This window comes from Vulpes lagopus, chromosome 3 (assembly GCF_018345385.1).
Source record: "Vulpes lagopus strain Blue_001 chromosome 3, ASM1834538v1, whole genome shotgun sequence".
NCBI lineage: Eukaryota > Metazoa > Chordata > Mammalia > Carnivora > Canidae > Vulpes > Vulpes lagopus.
Window position 1 is genome coordinate 120,797,520 of NC_054826.1, and position 16,620 is coordinate 120,814,139.

At 47.4% G+C, this 16,620-nt stretch overlaps 1 protein-coding gene across 5 annotated transcripts in view; it reads right to left on the reverse strand.

Annotated features, from left to right (window-relative positions):
- The window catches only part of CLEC16A (C-type lectin domain containing 16A), a 197,789-nt gene extending 183,055 nt beyond the window's left edge, over positions 1-14,734 (reverse strand). For 2 of the 5 annotated variants that reach the window (XM_041748308.1, XM_041748306.1), the window contains exons 1-2: positions 14,489-14,733; positions 3,291-3,419 (exon numbers count right to left, since the gene is read on the reverse strand). In XM_041748308.1, coding sequence (XP_041604242.1) covers positions 3,291-3,419; positions 14,489-14,568 — 209 coding nt within the window. In that variant the 5' untranslated portion in view covers positions 14,569-14,733. Of the gene's footprint in view, positions 1-3,290; positions 3,420-14,488 lie in introns of all 5 variants that reach the window. The other 3 variants (XM_041748309.1, XM_041748307.1, XM_041748310.1) reach the window with 2 other exon arrangements.
- Between the last annotated feature and the right edge of the window lie 1,886 nt (positions 14,735-16,620).

A 16,620-nucleotide genomic window follows, 5' to 3' on the forward strand; every position in this document is an offset into this window, starting at 1 on the left:
GCCTCACAGTTGCTCAGTGCTGCATAACTTCTGTTTGAATTCATGAAAAGGTAAATGAATAAAGGAAAAAGAAAAACATGAACTCAAACCTTTTCTGATTTGGGGAACCTGTCTGCCTACAAATGCCATTGCACATTGATCTCTATCATTTGACCTAGTTTCTTTTAAAGATTTTATTTATTTATTCATGAGAGAGACAGAGAGAGGCAGAGACACAAAGGGAGAAGCAGGCTCCCTACAGGGAGCCTAATGCAGGACTTGATCCCAGGACCTCAGGATCACGCCCTGAGCCAAAGGCAGACACTCAACCACTGAGCCACCCAGGTGCCCTCCATTTGACCTGTTTTGTCTCCCTTTGCTTTAGGTTGAATAAATCAGTGACTCCCAAGCATCACCCAACAAGTTCATTGCAGCACCAGACCAACTTGGGAACTTGTTAAAATGTTTGGAACTAGCTCTGGCCCAGGGATAGATTCTGCAGGTCTAGTGTGAAATCCAGGAGCCTGGATTTTTATATCTCCCCCAGGAGGAGGGAGTGGGGGGGTTGGGGTTCCTTGGAAAAATGGTTCATTCTAGATCTGGGGCAGGGAAATATAAGATGAGCCTGGAGCATCTTAGAGTACAGGGAAGTAAGGCAGTGCTCAAGAAAACCAGAAGGACAGGGGTGTGTCAAAGGGACACAGGAACCAAACCTGAAAGCGCCCCAGTGCCCAAGCTGGGGCAAATGGAGCAACAAAATAAATAACACAGATTGGATCCAAAGTATACTTTAATCCACAATACTGTTTTAATTTAGTATTAATAACACAGTATTGGATCCACAATATACTTTAACCCAAAGAGTAAAATAAACATCCACGACCCCATATTGATATAAATGACTGAATGAATGGGAGAAGAGATGAATCTTCCCCATGCAAAAGAATTTCAAAAAGCATATATAGATATGCACTACCCCCCTTCCAGAAGGTGGAGCTAAATTCCCATGCCCCAGATGGGCTAAACTGAGCGACTCTCTTTCAAAGAACAGCAGAGAGGGAAACAGCTCTATAGTAGGAAAACCTGGCAGATACCCCCTTAACTAAGTGATCAGATTAACCTCACCAAACAGCAGGTGGATGTCTTCACTGCTGATTGGGTGGGATGAGAAGGGCACCACGCCTCTGTGGCATTCTTTCCCATAACCCTCGGGCTAATCATGAGAAAGGCATCACAGAAACCCAGATTGGGGGCGGGGGTGGGCATCCTACAGGACCCTTGACCAGTACTCCTCAAAACCATCAAGGTTGGGGTGCCTGGGTGGCTCAGTGGTTGAGTGTCTGCTTTCAGCTCTGGTTATAATCCTGGGGTACTGGGATGGGGCTCTGCATCAGGATCCTCATGGGGGGCCTGCTTCTCCCTCTGCCTGTGTCTCTGCCTCTGTGTTTCTCGTAAATAAAGTCTTTAAAAAAAACAAGATCATGAAAAAAATAGAAGACTGAAAAATCTGTCACAGATCAGAGGAGGCCGGGTAGACATGACAACTAAAAGTGCTGTGGGAACCTGGATTCTGTTCCTAGAGCAGCAAGAGGGTCTTCATGGAAAAACTGGCAAAATCCAAATCAAGCCCGGAGTTTACTTAACACTAATGTACCACGGTTACCTTCTGACAAACGCACCCCAGTCAGATAAGACATTGGGAACTTTCTGTACCATCTTCGTGACTTTTCTATAAATCTAAAATTATTCTAAAAGAAATGGATTAAAAGCAAATTCTCCTGGGGACCCTACTGGGGACTTAGGAATCATGGAGCCTCTAAGAGCTGAACAGTTTCTCTGAGACAACAGATGGGTTCAGAAAATCCACTCTAGGGGCACCTGGGTGGTTCAGTGGTTGAGCATCTGCCTTCGGCTAAGGGCGTGATCCTGGGGCCCTGGGATCAAGTCCCACATTGGGCTCCCTGCAAGGAGCCTGCCTCTCCCTCTGCCTGTGTCTCTGCCTCTATCTCTCATGAATAAAGACAACCTTTAAAAAAAAGAAAAAGAAAGAAAATCCACTCTAATCAAGGGGACATGTTTCTAACCTTCAACCCAAAGAGCATTCACATTTCCAAAACAGACACCAACCAACCAAGCGATTTCTTAAAGGAATCCAGCCCCATTTGCAGGCAACATCTTCTTTACTCATGTTCTTCTCTGGGGAAAAGGCCTGTGTCACAGTTTGCATTTTCCACAAATAGCTTTATCTTAGATAACCCTCCTGATGAAAACAGAGAGCGATCTGGAAAACCAGAATATCTAATAAGAAGCCAGGCTAGAAACGGAACACCTTTTTTTGTTTTAAATGGGTTTAAGTGGCCTCAATACTTACAGTTGAGATTCTTTTATATAAAAATAAAATGTTTGGTGGCTGTCATAACCCAGATCCCTCTGCACTCAGACACTGAGCGGGTCTACTGGGAAATCTATCCATGGCTTCCAGCCTTTGCTTTTTTAACTCTCCAATAGGGACATTTTTATAAATTATCATGTGCTAACAATTCTTGAGTGCCTAATCTGTACTAGGCAGTGGGCAGGAAATTTCTCTCCTTTAGAGATGAGGAGGGATGCCTGGGTGGCGCTGTCAGTTGAGAATCGAACTCTCAATTCCAACTCAGGTCACAATCTCAGGGTCATGAGACTGAGCCCTGCATTGGGCTTCATGCTGGGCATAGGGCCTGCTTACTTAAAGAGTCTCTCTGCCCCCCGACCCCTTGCTCCCCCCCCCAAAAAAAGGAAAGTGAGGCAGGCCTAAAATTGCTCATCGGGGAAGTACACAAATGAGAAGCCCCTTCACTGCTTCCCAGCTGTGCCACCCTGAGCATAAATGGCGATGCTCATGACGCAGGGCCTCCACCCAGGGGCAGCTGGGAGACTTAGATTATCTCATCAAGAGCTCAGTACTGGGCCCGCCCAGCAGTATACACAATAAATATGAGCCCTTAGTCTCTCCACAGCAAGGGCCTTTCAGTTCACTTAGAAGCGAACTTCCTAGGATGTTTTCCCCTTCCTTCAGGGAGATCATCAGATGCGACTTGGAAAATGATTCATAATGTTTTCAGATTTTTCGAGAGACACTCATTTCCCTCACTTTCCCACTGTCAGCTTACGTTTCTCCAGTGTTTCAAGGACATTTTATATAGATATACATATCTGCACAAGACCAAATTGGTGTCAAACCCTGACATCATCAGGAATGACTCATGGTATACATTTAGAAGAATATTCAAAGGAAGAAGAGTCAGAAAACAAAAAACACTGGAAACCCTTACTCAAATACTGAGCTGTCATTTTGATCTCCCCAAATCAGGATCTCAGTGATGGAACGGATGGTCTCCACTAGCAGGTTCCGGTTTTGTTCTGTGACTGTGGTGTTTTTGGTCAAAACGTGGTACAGATACCTGACAGAAAGGAAAGAACATTAAGGATTACCAACTGAAATGAAAGCCAGACTCCATGACCACTAGTGACATTTTGGGGACAGTTTGGCAGTGCTCTTTCAGATGTGATTAGCACAACTCCCATTCATAGAAGCAGCTACTCCACATAAGAAAAGTGGCAGATGATGCTGTGAAGTGTTAACCAGAAACACACCAACCCAAATGGATAGGAGAGAATCAGGCCCTAAAGACAGCCATCCTCAAACTCCAGTGGCAAGAGAATCACCTGGAGAACTGGGTAAAGTGGGGGCTACTGAAGCCCACCTGGAGACTCAGAACCAGCAGGACTCACGGGCCTTTCGACACCCCCCAGGTGATCCTGATGCTGGTGGAGCAAGTGGAGACACATGGCCCAGGCCGAATGTCTAGCTAAAACCCTCAGCCAGGCTGATGCAGAGCTTTAGAGGGGTGGAGTTGCAGATTAGGGCCTGGAAGTCCCAACACCAGTCAGTTGCTGGGGCAAAGACCACAGGCAATCAAGACTACCCTTGGGGGTGCCGCGGATGGGGGGGCTCGGTTAGGCTCCTCCCCTACTTGCACACTAGCAAGTCACAGTCAGGGGACACAGCCAGTTAACGTCTGACTCTTGGTTTCAGCTCAGGTCATGATCTCAGGGTTGTGGGATCAAGCCCCACATCCAGCTCTGTGCCCAGCCTGGAGTCTGCTTAAAGACTATCTTTCCCTCTCCCTCCCTGCTGTGCTCGAATTCTCTCTCATCTTAAAACAACCCTTGAAACCCATCAAAACTGATCGGTCCATCAGACCCATCAGAACTGATAGGTCAAATGAACTGGGTGGCTTGCAGTTCAAGGCATCAACCTTCTTTGCTGGGTACAGATTGAAGTTAGGAGGGTCTGGGAGGCTAAGGCCCCGTGCTTTACCCACCAAATGTTCCTGGGAGGCCTCTGCTGCTCCAGACTTGTGCCTGCCGCAGGGGTAGAGGCAGATAGACTGAGTCCCATCCTCAGGCCTCTACTGGTGGTCAAGGCAATAGGAAGAATCACCGAGGCCAGTGCTGGGCAGTGTGGGGCCTAGTGCCTGGCCAGATGCCCTAGGAGTGCCATCTGCATGGCTCGTGAGAGCACTGTTGCAAACAACAAGACTTCATTCTTTTCCATGGCTGAGTATTATTCATTGTCTATATAGACCACATCTTCATCTGTTGATGGGCATCTGGACTCTTTCCATAATTTGGCTATTGTTGTTCTACTATTATAAACATCTGAGTGCATACATCCCTCGAAGACAACTTGAAGATGCTGATGCCCCTGCCTCCTGGCTCCCAAAAGCGCCTCCCTCCCCTTCCCTCAGAGTTTTTTTTTTTTTTTTTTTAAGATTTTTAAGTAATCTCTACATCTAATGTGAGGCTGACTCACAACCCTGAGATCAAGAATCTCATGCTGTATGGCCTGTGCCAGCCAGGCATCCACTCCCTTTGAGTTAGCATTTCTGGATCTAATGTGGATGGAGCTAGAGAGTATAATGCTAAATGAAGTAAGTTGGAGAAAGACAAATACCATGTGATTTCACTCATGCGGGGTTTAAGAAACAAACACTGGTGGGAGGGAGAGAGACAAACCAAGAAACAGACTCTTAACTATAGAGAACACACTGGTGGCCCCCAGGGTGGGAAGGGGATGTGGGGGGGAGGGTAAAAAGGGGGATGAGGATTAAGGAGCACACTTGTTGGGATGAGCACGGGGTATTGCATGAAAGTGATAAATCACTAGATTCTACACCTGAAATTACACTGCTAATTAACCGGAACTTACGAACTTGAAAAATATTATAAATTTAATAAATTTAAAAAGTAGCGTCTCCAGGGCCCATAGACTGACTTCAGCTGTCACGGTTTGGGAAGAAAAGGGGGACAGCAAGAGGGACGGACTCAGGAAGAATCACCTCCTGACGTTATCACCATCTTTAGTCTGGAGGTGAGGCTGGTGAGAGCAAGGCAGGGAAAGAATAGGTAGGGTCCTACTTTGAAAGAATAGGGAAAGAATAGGTAGGGTCCTACTTTAGAGACTTTGAAAGTCTCTAAAAATAGGTAGGGTATAATAAATCAGGAGAACCTTGGAACCGTAAGGACTAATCCGCTTTAGGGGGCTGGGTTTTATGTATTCATGTTGTTGCTGCTCGGCACATCTGAAAGACAGTTTAAGGAGTCCCTTAATCATGTAATCAATTAAAGACTGAGTGCAACGTACAACTAGAACGCCTCTCCAAATTTAGAAATCTCCACCATGTGTGCCCAAATCTACCAGCAGGGCTGCGTGGGGGCGTGGAGGCCATTCCCCCCTGTGCAAAGGGGGCTCCATGGCACTGAAGCACCCTGGATGAATCGTGGGAGGACCCACCCGGGAATCTCTGCCTCCACCTCCTCTCCCGTGCGTTCTCCTCAAGAAGCTCAAAGAGCAGAGTTTTACGAATTGTGCTTCACAGGCCCCCTCCAATAAAATCCTCTTTGAGTTGCAGCTTCTAGTTTCCCACCTGAGACCCACCCCGCCCCACCCCTGCCGAAGATGACTCCTGAGCGCAGGGCCCCAAGTTTGCATTCTGAACCAGCTCCCACTGACGTTTCAGAGCCGCTGCATCACTTACACTGTGGCCATCAGTGACACTCTGCCTCTGACCCACAGTATACCCCCTACCGTCCAGGACAGGCATCGTCAGCAGCATGGGGGGTGGGGGTGGAGGGGTGGAGGTGAGGAAAGGCAGATCCTCCCCACTCTGGTGTTTCCCTCTGTGGAGAGGATGGCACCCACAGCATCTCACCAACACATCCTTCACCCGGTGGGAAAGGCAGAGGCCTGGGTAAGCGGGTCTGCTCTGAAGACCCCCAAGAGGGATAGGAGAGTTTGAAATCTTTAGGACCAGCCCTGATTTCTAAATCCTGGTATCTCTCGGTGAAGCCTTCTGTGTTGAGAAGCGGGAGCTGGAATGCTGAATTAAGAATATGCAGTTGAATGAAGAGGCACCAGCCACCCACACGGGGGCAGCAGGAAGCTCCCTTAGTATGGGAGCTCCCACCTTGGGGAAGTGAAACCCACAGGGTCGTTTTGATTGAAGGTGTAGTTTCAAGACACCCACGTAAAGGAAGTAGAGCCACAAGACTTATTTCTTACAGATCCCAGAAGCTGAGGGCCAGGGGTCGTGCAATGAGCCAGAGAGGGCAGTTCTCAAGCCCTGGTCACAGGAGCAGGAGACAGCAGGGTAGCAAGCACCTGTTATTGTGAACTTTCTGTTTTACCTTGCACATTTTGACTTAGCATACATCTGGAACTCATTTTTCTGTGTATTGGGCAAGATACTGGCCAAAATTTGTTTTTTCCCCTCTGGATATCTAGTTGACTCAGCATCAATTACTGAAAAGGTCCTGAGTTCTCCAACGCACTCTAATGTCACCTCTGTCGTTTATCAGATGACTGCACATGTGGGAACTTTCTGAATGTTCTAGTTCCATTGATCTATTCATTTACCTTTGTGCTAATACCATGCTATTGCAGCGTATCATAAAACCTGCTATGTGATAATGGAAGTCCTCCAACTTTTTTCCCTTTTTTTTTCATTATTATTTTGGCTATTCTTGGCCTTTTACCTATCTGTATAAATTTAAAAATCACCTTCTCAGCTTCCACAAAAATACTTGCTAAGATTTCCTTTAAGATTGCCCTAAATCTATAGCTAAATATAGAGAGAACTGACATCCTTACAATTAGGTAACATCATGACATTTACATTTCTTTCAGTATTGGCTGTGATAGGGGTCTGGCACATCTTGTGTTAGATTTATTTGTAGGTAACTGATGTTTTTCGATGCTGCTGTAAATGGTAGTGTTTGAAATACTCATTTTCTAAATGTATGTTGTTGGTAGATGCAAATACCCACCACTACATCTCAATCTCCAAATTTCTTTGATTGTACCTGCACCTTGCTCATCTTTTCACACCCACTATGCCCTAACACACTGTTTTGGGTAATGTTTTAGAAAGGAAGAGATCCTCAATACATGTTTGCTGAAATGTACTGGGGAAAAACGCTGAACGGATTAAGGTTTAATATTTTAATGCTGCATCGAATGCCAGAGCTTTGGAAGATCAAGCAATTCAACTACCTAGAGATATTAATATAGTTCAAAACTTTCTGATTCTCAGTGTAACACATTTTAGGAAGGTTAAACACCTCAACCTCAACAACAAAAGAGATGTCAATAACACCACTGCCCAGAGATGAGCGCTGCTTGGAATGTGATGTATTTCCTCGGGTCTTTTGCTTTGCTGTGGATATTCACATAGTTGAGCTCATGGGTATTTCCATGCTCCTCTTTCCCACCTCCCTCCTTCAGGTAATAAAAGAATTTTTTGTCATTGTCAACTGTTTGCAAGCATCTGTAATGGCCACATAGTATACCACTGACAAGACAAACACTGCAGTTACTCTTCTGCTGGATATTAGGAGTCCTCATTGTTTAGATGATCAACAATGTTACCGTAGCCACTTTTGTGTGTAAGACTCTGTCCTTATCTCAGATAAGTTTCCAAGGGCAGGACAGAGTTTTCTCTTACAATGATCACTGGTACAATGAAAAAATTTTCTCTCAAACTGTGTGTGTATGCACATTTTTATCATCATCATCAAAGCCACTGCACTAGGCCCTCCTTTTGCTAGGTCCTTTTCTGAGTGCCTCAAATGTATTCACTCATTAAACCCTTAACAATAATCCTGCGGGGTTGATGCTTTGGGGAGCTAAGGCTCCGGGAGGCTAGGACCTGCCCAGAGTCCCGATGCAGGGGACCCAGGCAGTCTGACTCCAGACCCCTTACTTATAACCATGATAGGATAGAAAATGCAAACAACAAAGTAAATGCTGCTGCTATTAGCCAAGCATTTGGATAAAGTTATGAATGCTTAGCATGTAAGGAAACCAAGCAGATAAACAGCAAACCAAAAAGGCATGATACATATCAGATCTCGAAGTCAGTCCTGATAACTGACCCTTACTCTATTTCTTTGGAAAACAGCCAACATCATCATATCTCCAGCACAAGCTCTGTAGGATGTAGAATCTCAGTATCAGACCCTGCACACACACGAACTCTAGAGAGAAGCTGAAGAGTCTGAAATGCCTGGAAACTAGAACACCATAGCCTGTTGCCAGTATACAAGCAACATATACAGGCTCCTCGCCAAAGACAATGGATTGTAAACAAATTCTGCCTCCACAGACCCTACTCTCTCAAGAGTCACTTATTTCACGGGTTAAACCATTACGGTCAATAATAATTACGTCCACTTCAGAGACAGATACGCTATGTTCATACAAGTTTTATGACCTATATCATAATATGCCTCCTAGGATGCTCCTACCAGAAGATCCTGAAACTTAGCCATAAGCTAAAGTGTGAGAAAGGATAAGTAGAGTGGCAGAGGCCTAAGGAGACTAGAGGTCCACTCCTCCAAAGCACACATCCCCAAATAACAATGTCTGGGGGACAGAGGGATGCAGAGCCTTTGTTTGGTCTGCTCAGCACCAGGGCAGAAACTACGCAGAGCACTCTGTATCTTGGAAACCACACTTGGTCAGTGCCCAGCTCCCTGGCCAGCAGGACAAGGAGAAGCTCCACACGGGGTGCAGAGACCAGAGGATTGGGGAAAGGTGTTGTTATAGACAGTGTTTCTCCCAATGAATCACCCCAGAAAGATGCCAAACTGGGCCAGCCAGTGAGACTGGATCTGAGATTTGAGATGCTGGCAACCACAAGAGGGTGTAGGCATGGCTTTCAGCCCTACAAAAAGTCACAGCTCCAGCATGGCAGCTGGGACCAAACTGGCCAGAACAGGCTGTTGTTAAATAAAGCCTGGCCAGAACTCGCCTCTTCTGTTCATCCTCTGACAAATACTCGTTGAGCACTTATTATGTATCAGGCCCTGTGCCAGCATTAGACAAAATTCCCAGGTGAACAAGCCACCAAGGTCTCTTATGAAGCTTATGCCCAAATTGGGAAAGACAACACACAATCAAGTAAGACCATTACTGATAGCAAAAGGACATGCCCAAGAAACTCTGGCCAGCTTCCTGGGGCTCTAACCCACAGCTGGGATAAAGCTTGAAAACCCCAGAGCTTCTAACAGCTAGTCTAACTCTGGCAATGCGAAGACTGTACATGATGTTAATTGAGCAGAACAGTGGGAATGAGAACAAGTGACATTCGGACAGTAGAGCTTCTTGCTGGCTGAAGTCACCAGGGCAATTTTTATGGAAGAACTGGTACTTCAATGATACAGCTGGACATTTGGGTGGGCAGAAAGAGGAGGGGGAGCTCCAGTGGAGAGAACAAAGATGAATACAAGTGGGCTTGTGATGTGTAACAGAGTGAAACAGGAAGCCCATCAGAGTGAGGTGGCACAAGAAACACCCCTGCATTAGGTCATCCTCACTTCCCAGGAGGCAGCAAGCAGTCCAACTGGATGCTCACTTCCTGCCAGACCCACCCTTCAAACTTCGGCTGGACCATAGCACTCCAGATAAAAAAAATAAAAAAAAATAAAAAAAAAAAACCTTCATCGGCTGCCCACTATTCTCAGCCTTAGGTCCAAATTCCTTAATGTGATTTGACCTCTCCTGCCTCATGGGTCTGCTCTGGGATCCTCACTTCCCCTCCCCCATATGCACCCCCTTGCTGAATGACCGGAGCCTGTCTCTCTCCTCTAAGCTTCTCAAATGCTATATCCTCTGCCTAAAGCATCCTCCCGTCCACCCTGCTCCCTACAGCCTGGCACACCTCTCATCCTTTAGACTTCCATTCCAATGGGTGTCTGCCTACCAAGGATGCTCCTGACTCCCTAGCCTGCATTAGAGGGCCCTCACCTGGGCTCCAAAACCAGCTGGATGGCAAAAGAGTCTAGAGCACTCTGTTGGAAAAAGTTGGACTTGACATAATGGGTGCCTCAGGCTCATTATAAGTGATATGGTGAATACAACATTCTAAATAAAAAAAAAAAAATCAATCTGGCAACACTATACCCTTAAAAATAATCAGTGCTATCTTAGGCAAAAGTTGACTAAACCAGGAACAGGTGAGCATCTGCCTGCTAGATATACATTCCCCTTCTCTTTGGGTAACAACTCCTGATTTTCCCATGGGAAACCTTTTTCTCATTCTCTGTCCACTAGCTTGGGAGGAGCTGATGCCACCTCGGCTCCAGTGAAGGGCCAGTCAGAGCACCCCACACCCCCTGCCACAGTGACTAGATCAGGGACGGGCATGAGATCCCAGGCTGGTCCAACTATACTGACTTCGATATTTAGAAAAGAAGCTCCCTTTTCCCCCATGGATTGCTAGACTGATACGATGTAAGCCTGCAGCCTGCTGAGAGCAACACCGACACAGAAGAAAGGAGAGACAAGAACTGGAGACACATACTGACAGCTTTGTCTGAACACCTGGCCTCAGCCAAGGCTTAGCCAGGAGGGACTGCTCAGGGATCAATTCCAAATCCTTTCCATTTGGGGCATAAGGCAATTCCAGCTGGGTTTCAGTCATTTGCAACCAAGAATGTTGACCCACACACAAAGGTGATTAAGGCCACAACACAACACCAAAATAGTTCCTACCAGTCTGTGGACTCGCAGTTCCTGCTAAAGGTGCTCTAAGCAATCACACAATTCCATCAGTAAAGGTTCTGCTTGTTGGTGGGCATTTGTTAGTCAATGTTACGGCCTTGCCTCTAGTTTGACCAATAAATCACCTGGGACGTATAGCAAATAACCTCTTACTATCTTAGCCTGCCTCAACTGAGTCTCTAACTCGACTCAGTACACAAAGACCACAGGCACACGGTTTTCCAGTATTTAGCAAAAGTAAAACCTTGTCTAACAAAGTTTCCTTTCCAGTTTGAAAGCTGAGAATGAATGAAAAAAAAAAATGAAAGCTGAGAATGTTACGAAGAATAATGTAGTTCAAAAGCAATTCAAGCTCTCTGTACTATCTTCTTGATTTTTCTTTAAATCTCAAACTGTTCTTAAAAATAAAATCTATTTTTAAAACGGGGAGGGTTCCTAGATGCTTTGCATGTCCAAAAAACTTTTTTTTCCAGTTCTAAATTCTTTTAATCTTTCCTCTCCACCCACACTGCCCTAGGTCAAGCCCAGAGCATATTTGTGTGACCAGGACTTTCCCAGTTTTAGCACTGAAAGTCCCATCCTGGGAAATTCCTCAGTCCCAGGCACACTGGGATGCCCTTCCTATCAGATGAAGCCCGAGCCCCATTCTACCTGCAGCCTTATTTCCTACAACCACCAACCCCACCTTGATACTCCACAAACCCCAGGATCCCCTTCTCACATCCTGCAGCCCCACACAATGGCTCCTGCTTGTCCTTGAAGACTCTGCTCTGGTGTTGCCTCCCCAAAAAAGTTGCCAGGGGTTCCTACAGGACCCTGAACCTACAGAGCACTTGTCAGCACTTGTCACACTGTATGGTCACTGGCGTTAATGGCAGTCTCCCCCTCCAGCCTGTGAACTCCCTCAGGGAACAAGCTGGTCCATACCTAAGGCCCAAGATGTTTACTATCAGAGCCAAATGAAGTACATCACAACCACCGGGGTGTGAACTAGCTGTTTAGGACATTCTTTTCCAAGTCATTTTGGGATCTGCAAAGCCCCACAGCAGTATCCCAATTGCCAGGTTCCTCAGACTGTAATATGGATCAAGCTGATCTGCCTCATAGGACAGGCAGCTCGGGTTTCCAAAAGCACCCAACCTAAACAATATACCTGGGCAGTTCCAGATACTTCAAAGGCATCTGACAACCTTTACCATTCCCTGGCTGGCTGGAGGGTGAGGATGCCCCATCGGGCAGAAAGACTCAACTGAGTTGAAAGTCTTCCCAAACTGACTTAGGAGGCAGTTTCACTCAGAAAGACCCATGCACGGGGTGCGAGCGCTGAAGTCAGAGCCTGGCTTTGACCGTTTCAGTTGTTGTCACCTTGTGGCCAAGTAATTTAACCTCTCTGAACCTTAGTTTCCACTTCTATAAAATGGAAAACAATAACAGTTCCTATAACTCACAGACTTGTGAGGACTAAAGGAAATAACACACAGGAAGTCCTTAATAAGTACATGGCACACACATGTGCGCTTATGTACACACACACACATGCATTCAATAATTACTAAAGTACTTTACGAGGACTGGAGGCAGGCAAAGAGCTAGGTGAAAGCCTACAGGTGCCAGGATGCTGGCAGGAGGCCTAACCTCCTTTAGATAACCATCCTCCCCATCTCAGCCACATCCACCCACTCTCTAAATTCCCGAAATCCTTCTGCCTCTCCCTTTCCAGTCCAGCTGCCCTCCCTTTTAGGATTTCTGGCTTCCCTAAACACCCCCATCCTGTCCTGTGCCTCTGTCCTCCCCATGTCCTCTCTCGTCACCCCCTTAAAACCATTCCTTACTACATACTGATTCTTCCTGCCCTCCACTCTGAGACCCACAAACATTTGTGAAACGCCTGCTCCGTGCCAGAAAAGACACAGCTAAGGAGCAGAGCACCCCAACCCTTGGCCAAACGAGAAGCCCCAACTAACTTCCCTCCCACCAATCCTCTCCTTGGGCCTTTGTCTCCCTTCTGCTCCCTGCCTTCCCCTTTTTTCCTTCCCATTAGTAATCTTGGGAGCTCCCTCTGGAAACCAGCCTATCTCTTCCCGTAAGCAAAAGATTGCCTACTCCCCACCCAACTGCCACCCCACATACTAGATTGCCCCCCTCCCCGAAATCATTCCCTCCCCCAAAGTCTCTCTTTTCCATCGCCTCTCTCCCCACCCCTCCAAAAAAAAAAAAAAAAAAATCCTAGGTTTGTGTGCATGCTCTGCACCCGTCCCCAATTCATTCATTTTTTTTTCTACCTTTTTTTTTTTTTGGTAGCCACTGAGCTCCTACTGTGTGCCAGGCCCAGGGCCAGATGTTGGAAATACAGCTTTGAGCAAAACAAGTAGTCTCTGCTCTCCCGGAAGGACCAGTTTAGGAGCAGACAGAAAAGGAGTGGAAACAGAGTAAAAGCAGATAGTGGAGACGGGCACTGCATGAAATCAAGGCGAAGATACGACGGAAAGGAGCTGGGGTGGGGAAGCACTTTAGGTGAGATGGTCTAGGAAGCCCTCACCTATAGCTTTGATAAACACAGCTACCCCCGTGTTGGCCACCTGCTGCATAAGAGACACTGGATCAATCTCTTTCTGCGCAGGACGTCCTTAAATCCTTGCACGATCCAGATCCACATCCTCCCCGTCTACTGATGGGGACCAGAGGCTCAAGGAAGTGAAGTAACTTGTCCAAGGTCACACGGCCACTGAGCGGTAGGAGGGGGCGGTTTGAATGCGGGTCTGCCCGCCAGGCTTGTTCTGTGCACTCCTGCTTCCCAGAACCGCGTGGGCCACCTGCCCTCCCTTGGAATTCTACTTCTGATAGTCCCCTCCTTAGACTCCCCAGGAAGGGAAGGGGAGGGGGGTAAAAAATAAAATTAAAAAAAAAATAAAAAGTTTCAACGGCTGCCCTTCATTGAGCACTTTTGTACGTGCTGCCAGTTTCACATGCATTCCTTTATCCTACCCTCCAAGCAATCAGAGGGGAGCAGCTGTTGTCACTAATATCCAGTTTGCAACTGAAGAAGCCGAGGCCTGAATTCACACGCTGGGATTCGAACCCAGATCTGCCTGCCTCCCAGGTCCAGGTCTCTGACCCCTCAGCTGTGCAGCCTGAGAAGTATCACCACCACCCACCGAAGTCTGCATCCGTCAGCTGGAGTCTCGTCCCCTTAACTTTAACGATGGGGAAACTGATGCTCGGAGGAGCTAAGCCACTTGCCCAAGGTCACACGGCGAGGCGCGGCGGTGTCAGGATTCGAACCCAGGCGCCCGGGCTCCCCGCCGCCGCGCCACCCCTCCCGGGCCGTGCCTCTCCGTCCTCCACCTCGCGGCGCCCCCATCCCCACGTGCAGCCCACCCCCCCCGGAGCCCCCAACACACTCACTTGAGATGGTCCAAGGAGTGGATGTTGCGGGAAGACTTGCCATGGCCCCCGCCCACCCAGCTCCGCGAGCGGCCAAACATGTCGGCGGCCCCGACCCGGTGCCCGCCTCACGGCCTCATGCCCGAGCGGCCGGGCGCCCGCAGCGGCAGCACAAGCGGAGGAGGCAGCGGCGGAGGTGGTAGAGGGACCGCCAACCACCTTCCTCCCCGGCCCACAGCTCCGCACTGACATTCAGCCGGAACCGGCCGTTCGACCGCCGCGCTTTACGGCCGCCGCCACGAGGAACGCTGGGAAATGCAGTTCGCCCGCGAGGCCACTGCCTACAGGACTCCGCGAACGGACTACAAGGCCCGGCGTGCATCGCGCAACTGCGGGCCGGCGGCCTTGGAAACGGAGGCGGAGCTAGAGGAGGAGGAGAGCCCGCAGTATCGGATGGTGGGCGGGAATGGGGGAACCTGTGCCCGCAGCCCTGAGTAGGGAACCCGAGAAGACGGGTGCTTCAAAGTAACCGCAGTGCTCACAATCGTTAGCTTGCATGATGAGGCTGAGCATAGCTATTGCATGGCGTAGACCGTGTGCCACCGTCCTGAGCGCTCTACATATACTGATATTTAATGCTAACAACTTTGGCAAATTGAACACCAATAAAAAAATAAATTTATAAATAAAATAAAAAAAAATAATAATGCTAACAACCAAGCCACGGGGTGGGTACTATCATCCGGGGAAACTGAATCACAAAGAGGTTGATTTACCTTGCCCTAGGTCACGAACCTACTAAGTATGTAGTTCGAACCCTGGCCCCTCATTTTATGCGCCCCCCCCCTCCGTAAACCAATCTGTAGCAAATCGGTGATGGTCTTGATTGTCCCTACAGCCTTTTTCTTCTTCCACGTCAACTTAAAAAATAGATTTTTTTTTTTGAAAGGCAATCAGGCAACAAAACTGAACGTCCTGTGCTTTCAGAGGGTTTCTCTAGGCTTCACCCTAAATCCAAGCAATTCCCAAAACTATCACATAAAAGGGGGGGAAGGAGAAGAAGAACCACAAGTCCCCACTTGAGCCGAGAAAATGTGTCTAAATTTCTGTCCTGGAGTAGGAGCGAGAAGCTCCCTGGAGGAGGCAAGACTGCCCTGTTCACCATTCATTCATTCATTTGTGTCTACACCACACAGTTAGTTATCTAAGTCCCACAGTGCCCCACTAACCGTGCTCAGAGTTGAGCTAAGGGCCCATGTTGTCCCCACTGCCTATGGCACAAACTACCTGTCCCTCTGGCACATCAGAGGTGCTCAACAAATATTGGTAGAGTGGATGAGTGATGGAATGAAGATCCGTTTCATCCTCAGCAGTTGGAGAATTAGTGGTCTGCTCTGTAATTCATCTAAAGGGGCAATGAGGGGAGCTTAGGTGGCTCAATTGGTTAATTGCCTTTGGCTCAGATTGTGATCCCAGGGTCCTTGGTTCAAGCCCTGCATCAGGCTCTTTGTTCAGTGGGCAGTCTGTTTCTCCCTCTCACTTTTTGACAAATTATTCAAACGTTTATAAAAAAAAGTGCACTCTCTCAAATAAATAAGCAAATCACATCTTTAAATAAAATAAGGGGCAAGGAGACAGTCATGGAGAAATAACGGGCGGGTCTGCTCTCCAAACACATGCGGACCTAGCATTTTCCAGGGATCTTCCTTTTCTCTGGGCCTGGATTTCTTCACCTGTAAAAAGGAATAACACAGTACCCTGCCGCATCTAGCTGCAATTAAGCAATGTATGTAAAGCATCCAGCTCAGCATGACCTGAGATTTCAAGGTCCTTTGCAGCGCCTGGTTGGCTCCATCAGCAAAGCATGCCACTCTTGATGTTGAGGTTGTGAGATCTAGCCCCACCTTGGGTGTAGCGATTACTTAAAATCCTTAAAAATAAATAAATATATACATACATAAATACATAAATAAATAAAGGTCTGTTAAACTGCTCTGGAAGGCGCTTTGTGGAAGATCGGTCCCCTGAAGGATACACAGGGGTTGCTCATGAAAAGGGGAATCAGCGAGTGCAAGACTCATTTTTTTTTTACGTTACTTTTCTGCGTTGCCTCAATGTTTAACCACGTCCTGTTTTTAAACAGGGTTCACAAA